We start from the raw sequence: 7,860 nt of genomic DNA, 5'->3' as shown, positions 1-7,860 counted from the left end.
CAGAGACAAGACAAACAGAAAGACGTGACACACTAACAACATGCAGCAACTAGACAGAGGGCACTCAAGAGAGTGCATACCTCCGCGAGCGTGTAACCATGTATACATGTGTATTACACTGGCTCGTGTCTGGGCTGGCTTTGCTGACTGGCGGCCTACAGGCGATGCTTGCTGCCTGACTGGACGCACCTAACTGCCGATGTGCTCGAACTCGATCCGCGCCAACCGCCGTGTTAACTCGCATATACAGGTGTATAACACGCTGGCCTCCGTGACTGGCTACAACACACACAAACACAACAACGAACACACACAGCACACACCACCGAGCACCGCGATCACCCATCTACCTCTGCAATCTCCGTTGCGCGGAAGGCTGATTAGGCAGATTATGAGAGCAATAACGTATAGTCTCGCATTATAAATCACTCAACAAATGTTAATTTGATATTTCATGGCGGCCATTTTAAAATAAATTGCCACCGCCCCTCAAATGGGAACTTTTTTTAACCGATAATGATATTCACCTCTGTTCACATGTGTCTAAAAACCATGCGTCAAGCATAACTATAAATCAACTCAAACCCTGCTTAATTACGGAAGTGACATGTTATGCTGCTCTATAGCATCATTCAACATGCGTGGCATTCCTTGAAAGATGGTGCCACGCCCTTATAAACGCCCCCAATTTGCTTTCTAAATTTTGATCTTAGATGATTCTCCCCCTGTGTCTAAAAAATATACAATCGAAATTTAAAATCACTCAAACCAGATGTCTATTTAGAATTGTGGCAATACTATCCAGCCAACTTTTTAATATTCATGGCGGCCACCATTTCTTGAAACTTTAAAGTGCTACCGCCCCCTTAAACGGCAAATTTACGTTGGGGTCCACCTGCTATACCAAGATTTAGCAATATTGTCAGAGCACACGTAGTACCAATTTTGAATGCTCTTTATCAAAAATGGAACACTAATGTGCTGTAGACTCTACTATAAACCATGAAGCCATCTTGCATTCATGCATTGCATACATACACACACACACACACACACACACACACACACACACACACACACACACACGCACACACGCACACACACACACACACACGCACACACACGCACACACACACGCACACACACGCACACACACGCACACACACTCACACAGGCTCACACATGCTCACACACACATGTGTAAAATACGATCCTGATTCATGCGTGTGCGACCTCTCCTCATCATACGTGTCACCCACTCAATAAAATGGCTTATATTCGTGACAATGATATGCCGAGAACATATAGGCGCACGACGAATAGCGGCACACATGCACGCACGGTTCTTCGATCATGCTAAGCTGATTCATATATAACTATTATATATACATTACTGGACCAAATCCCTTTAGCGACTACTGTGGTTAGCGGTCTTATGTATTATGGGCTCGCAAGGGAATTCGACAGCAGGCCGCAGCGAAGAACGTGCGCATCCTATGAGGCATTTAACAGACTCTTGCTGACTTGCGAATGTTATTTCCATAGTAGTTTACAGCATGGATAATTGCGTTAGGAACGCAATATATAACCGAGGTCGCTATGTAAAAGCGTTAGCACACAAACAAGGCGAAGCTCTTGGCAGCCACAGCTCTGCTCGAGAGATTTTAAGCAGAGTATATTGAAAAACGGAAAATTGTAATTCTCCGCGGCATAATTTATTTTCAAGCATTCCGCTGATACGATCATCCTAAAAGTGTTTCGAAAATCGAAATCGTTCGACCGGCGTGTCATCCACAATTGTGTCACACAAATACAAATATCACTGAAATAGTGCGAACAGTTGCGCTTTTTTATTTTTGCTCGACTTATCATCGTATCGCTAGACAAGTAGTTTGAGCGTTTCTCGTGTCTGCTCCGCAATTTTACGTCCGTACATTCTGTAAATATTTCACACGCTGTTCAAATAAAATGATGCCCATTGACGTATGCGGCATAGAGATTGTACGGTTGTTCACACGAGTAAACTGTATGATCACTTATATTCCGTTATATCCTTACATTCCGTGGTTGCCTAACAGCCAAAATACCAAGAATGTTTTTTTTATAGCGTCTTGCAATTACCGCTAGCTAATGCTTGCTGTATTATTATTCATCATCCTCTGCATCCGCGATGAATTAGCTAATTAACCTTTCGCCCCAAGAGAAATTCACAGCTACATAGGTGGCCGCAATGTTACGCTGGGTCTGATGTCATTGCGCGTACTAATAGCACGTCCCAAGACGATTATAGCGTATAAAATGCTATTGTGGCTCCAATATGGCGCTAGCATTATAGATACCAACCTCGAATAACTGATGACGTTCGACTTAATAGGTGAGGCATAGAGCTTCGTTAAATTATTAATATAATGTATTTCTCGTAAGTACTATAGACGACGGCTCTTGCGTGTTCCTTTATTAGAAACGATTAGGGATATTAGAAGTGGTCTATTCTATTATTTAATTTCCATGTTTCGTCACCGTGTTTCTAGCTATAAGTATTGTATGTACTGTAGTTCAAAATAGGCCGAGTGATCAGAGTAACTGTCCTTTGGTTTCTGGAATGGCTAGGCTGAAATATACGCTCCGATACATGGATCCAGGCAAACATGCATTTCGGCTGATCTAGCTTACTGCTACCGCATTGTGCCTGTTGCGGCAGCAACCTCAAAGCTTTACGGTGAAGTAATGGTCGAGCGTACACCTGTGAATCTTATTTACAGCGGTTTCCACGGGTTACATATTCGTGTACGTAATGCTGCATGGTCGGATGCAAGAGACGTACAGAAGCTCAAAACCCCCTATGGTGACAGGCGTTCTTTTATAGTACAGTATGCGGTTAATAATTGTGTCGGTGGTATTTCTCCCTCCAAAGCAATCCTTGGACTCTTCGCTACTCATTGACCAAACAATCTTCATCTATAGTTACTATATCCGTCTCTGATGTTAGGTCTCGGTAGAACCGCTATAGCATCGTCTCAAAATGTGGATTCAAGAGATGGCCAATGGATGTGGGTCGCCACACATGTGCTGTTAGTTATGAATCTTGAATCATCCTCCGAAAATGCGATATATTACCCCTCACGAAAGTGGAAAGTTATTACTGCCGAGACAAATAATTTATACAGGCCTACAGTAGGAGCTACACCTAGGACGCAACTATGACATAGACGTATTGTTTGAAGTGCGTACGTGGGTTAGATAGATGGTTAACTGGTGCAGATAGACACGCAAAACGTCGTAAATTGTAGCAGCACGTCTTACGATGAATGCACGGGATGTGACAGGGCGTTAGCTGAAATTATCAATACATTGTCAGCAAGAAGTAAGCTTCGTCGGTAACAAGGAGGCGGGCCTTGGGGAGTGAATTAAATAGTGATGAGAGTCTGCATTAAAGCTGCATGTGCAGAGACGTAGCTGTATATATAGCATAGAAGATATGACCCAACTTAATTCAGTGTACCTGTTTGAAGTGGGGTCGGGTATCTAAGAGTATGACATAGATTTTGCATTAATTAATGTATTGATACTAAATGAGAATTGTCTAACAAAGGGCGCGAGACACGTCCCGCATGCCTGAAAGACACATGCCTAGCTATACTGAAATTCTGATGGAATTTTATCAAATTTTATTATCATTTTATAATTATGTTTATAATTATCATTTTATAAAAAGTAAGTTACTCGGGGAGATATCAGCAGCAGTCAGGAGACAGGCATGAAACTGTGCACGGTACAGTGCCTTCTAACACACGTGTACAGTGTACAGCATCTCACATAATGAAATACGTGTCCACCGAGATCCCCTGCTTAGTCAAAATGCGCCAGCGCATGCCTAGCCAAGCCACTATCGCATATCAAATGAAGAGGCTAACCCTATTCTAATGAGGAGTGCAACCTCGTTACTGGTTTGTTCGAGGTAGAGATTGGAGTTGGCTAAAATACCAAAAACCAGCTGCTTAGTGTGAGCCTCAGCAGCCGTACTGCATGAAGCGAGCTGGACATGCAGACCACATCATACAGGGAAAGCTATAGTATAGAAACCTAGCTAAGTTTCGGTACAGAAGCCACCCAGTTCAGAGAGAAGGCAGACGCGCCTGGCATTATTTAGGTCCTTCCTATTGATCATGACGTCACCCGATTCTGTGACCGAGGTAGTCTAAACTTTGCTAAACGGAATACCGGGACTGGAACGGCTCTCACCAGGGGCGCATGCCCTTAAGGCAGAAGAGACCATGCAAGCCCGTTAACTGTATAGAAGTAGTGTGAAACGGTCAATACTTGGCATTTTATTCATACCCACGGCATGATGGAGATACCATTATTGAAGGCGGCCCCTAGAGTCGACACCCTAGCAATTCGAAAGTCGGCACACTATGAAAAGAGTTGGCACTCTATTCATACCCATGATAGATATTAGTATGGTTAAAAGCAGTGTGATAACGGCCAGTGCATGGGCCTCCGCGACTGTAACACGAAAACTCGAAAACGAATTTAATTCATACCCATGATATGATAGAGATTGAAGTAATTGTAAAAGGACGCCAGTGACACATATAAATAGACCACTGGCAGCTCGGAGTAGGCCTACACATCTAAAGCATCCCGATAGTTAAAACATATACGCGTGATCGCAAAACGAGCTGTACTTTATTGAAGAATGTAGAGTGGTTTAGATAGGAATATCAGATGCGTTATTTATCTTTAGCAGTTTGCGTTGCATCCAGGGCCGTAGCCTGCGGGGAGGCAAGGGGCCAGCTGCCCCCTAAGATTTTGGCGCAAAATTTTTAAAAAGCTGAGCTAATAATCGTAAATAATTCTAACGTGATTTTTTTGGTCACGTATCCGTGAAAGCCTTGTCTCAGACCCACCTCTATCACACTATGGACGTCGATCAAGAGCTGCGACCGTCGCTCATCATTACACAGTTGAGGCATGAAATTTTGCCCCGCCTCCCTTCGGAAATTGCTCAGCCTACGGCCCTGACATCAGTCTTGTTTCGATAGTTAGTAACGGGTGATTGTCGCGTGGATTCACACGACAAGGCATTAGAAGTAAGAATCAGTGTTATCACGAGCCTCAGCAGCAACGCTAATAGATCGCGGGTATGAAATTGGCTCGTTCTATTTCGGTAGCTAATAGATATAATGCGTTAACTGAAACAGCAAACCGCGTGTCATCGGCGTTGCTGTTCATTGTTCAGTCTTGTCGTAAACTATAATAATCATATAATCAAAGTCATAATCTATAATGTATGTTCAAATTTGTATGTATACTGGTGAATTCATCCTATACCCGCAGTAAGTCAGTTGTATTCGTAAAAGACATTCGGTAATGACCAGGAATCGCAGTCTGCGGTAGGCGGAATACTCGATTAATATACGTTATAATTTAGGAATCTCAACTGCGTGGATAAAATGACGAATTCGATTGAAACGTGAGAGAACTTGTTTTTAACATTTTAACCTTTGATACTCGAGCTGTAATCACACATATTCTGTTGACATGTCTGTCTCTCTATTTAGCGACACTCTTCCACGAAAGGTTTCTAAAAAAAACGTATATTATTCATAATAAAACTGCATCATTCAATCGCCAAAACAATCACTCACTGCTTTTCAGCGAGCATGCCTGATGGGGCCAGGTGCGATTTTGAGCAAGGCTTCTGCGGTTGGTTGAATAGCATTCATGACGACTTTGAGTGGACGAGACATAACGGGTCGACGCCAACTCCTGAAACTGGTCCCACTACTGACCACACGCTTAAGAACCACTTGGGTAAGTCTACTAAGTTTAATTTACGACCAATTAAGCAAACGTGCCCAGGATATCGACGTGCCAACGCTTGTTTGACGGACAGGCGGATATCTGCTTGGATTATCTTGACCATTTCATGTAAATGTATACTATACCATGGTGTTACTAATTATGAGTAAATGGTTTCCCTTATTGGTCTTAATTACTGCCTCCATGTTTGCACTGATGAGAGAAGATACTCCTCGCAGTTGGTCCTGTTCAGACTCTGCCGAGTCCTGGAACATGGAGGCACGTTGAGCATATTAACAGGTGTCTTGGGTAACATTGCTTTTCTCGGTCCGCAAACTTTCATGTTCTTATTACAACCATACAATAATTATACATTATATATGTATATATATATAGACATATATATATATATATATATAACATTTAAAATATATAAAAAACTAGATATAATTCTGGTAATTCTAATAATTATGGTGTCATAAATTTATTGCATCAAGCGACCTTTCGAGACAACATCTCTTCCTCAGTCAGAATGTGATAGAATTGTGAGATTCCTAGGAAGATGCATCGCCTCGAAAGCTCGCTCGATACAAGAACTTCATGATACCGTATTCGTTAATTTTATTCGGAATAAAATTATTATTTTACGCTTAATATCAACCTTGCCTGCTGAACACAGTGTTGTCACTTATCATAAACCTGGCCTGGCCTGGTCTGGTTTCTTACCACTGATGGCTGCCACGATGTACGAAAAATCAAGTTTTGAATAGATGGAAGCGAGCAGGATACTATATCTGGCCAAACAAATTAACCATAAAATAGTCAGAATGTGATTTTTAAACAAAAATGCGTCTGTGTTTCGAGTTTACCGAACCCCATATTAATGTCCCCGATATATTTCACCGCAATATGATTCCGGTTTGTCATGGGCCTGACTGTCTTACATTTTCATCTATCTTTCTTGATTGCGATTTATGTATAAGGAAATCGATTAGGCACTATGGTTATTCGATATTTAATGTAACGTTTGAGTTCAAAGTTATTGAGTGATAATTAATAAATCATAGGTAGACTAAGGCTGGTATGCGGAATTGTTAGCATCACAGTCATAACCCTAGCATTAGTTTAATATATAACATTATAATGGGTTTGACTCATTATTACCTGCTTGTTTTAGCAACATGGAGTTTTGTGCACTAATAAAATAAATATGACCCGAGACCGAAGTCGAGTATTGAGTTTTGAGCCCATCAAAAACTGTGCGGTTATGCAGTTTTAGTAGCTGCGCGTAGCAATTACTGACAGGCAATTCTGCTAAACGTTTTTCGATGTTTAAATTACATAGCAACATTAGGGGTAACTTGTTACCTTACCGTTGCTGATACTTACGCAACGTTAATTATCTATTTTTCATTTCCCTTCGTTAATTCATGAGAAACACTGCAACCAACTTACACACGCAACTGCATACATACCACAATATGGCTATAATAATGTAATCAAGAAATAACATACGTGTTCCTATCCTTCCACTGACGTGTTCATTTGATTAAAACTATGCAATTGAATAATATTTACAGATAAATATATTGTGTATTATACATATAAATTGTAAGCGTACACATTCCATTTTCTTCCAGAAAATACGCGCGATTGTGCTATTTACTCGTATATCTGTATAGGTGGAATCGAAATACATGGGTTGCGATCTGGTAAGGTTCTGGGGATTGAACATTAAGTGCTGCCTCTTCCTGTGTAATTATGGTCCACTTAAAGGTACCTTCCTAATTAAATCACGTTGGCTGGCGTAAAGTCTGGCTGAAGTTAAGTATTTTACAGTAGTGTGCGCATACTCGCCTAAATGGTTATGACAGGCAGACTGCAATTCTCGGGATTACGTTCATACCCTGCTTTTTGTGTATGACGTATAACTCACGGGACGCAAATGTTTACGGCGTTTTCAATTTGCCAATTTTTCTCGAGAGGTGTCGCAGCTGTCGCCACAAGCGCATTCGAATAGATGTTCCAGTTGTAAAATGTATATATGCGCGTTCA

General features: G+C 41.5%; 1 protein-coding gene across 1 annotated transcript in view; it reads left to right on the top strand.

Moving 5' to 3' along the window:
* LOC106810455 (leukocyte tyrosine kinase receptor-like) overlaps positions 1 to 7,860 on the top strand; it is a 46,692-nt gene that overhangs the window by 5,757 nt on the left and 33,075 nt on the right. The window contains exon 2 of the mRNA XM_014813818.1: positions 5,662 to 5,817. Coding sequence (XP_014669304.1) covers positions 5,662 to 5,817 — 156 coding nt within the window. The remainder of the gene's footprint in view (positions 1 to 5,661; positions 5,818 to 7,860) is intronic.

The sequence above is a fragment of the Priapulus caudatus genome, unplaced genomic scaffold, assembly GCF_000485595.1.
Source record: "Priapulus caudatus unplaced genomic scaffold, Priapulus_caudatus-5.0.1 Scaffold442, whole genome shotgun sequence".
Lineage (NCBI taxonomy): Eukaryota > Metazoa > Priapulida > Priapulimorpha > Priapulimorphida > Priapulidae > Priapulus > Priapulus caudatus.
The sequence above is the reverse complement of the archived record's forward strand: the minus strand, read 5'-3'. Positions and strand labels throughout refer to the sequence as shown.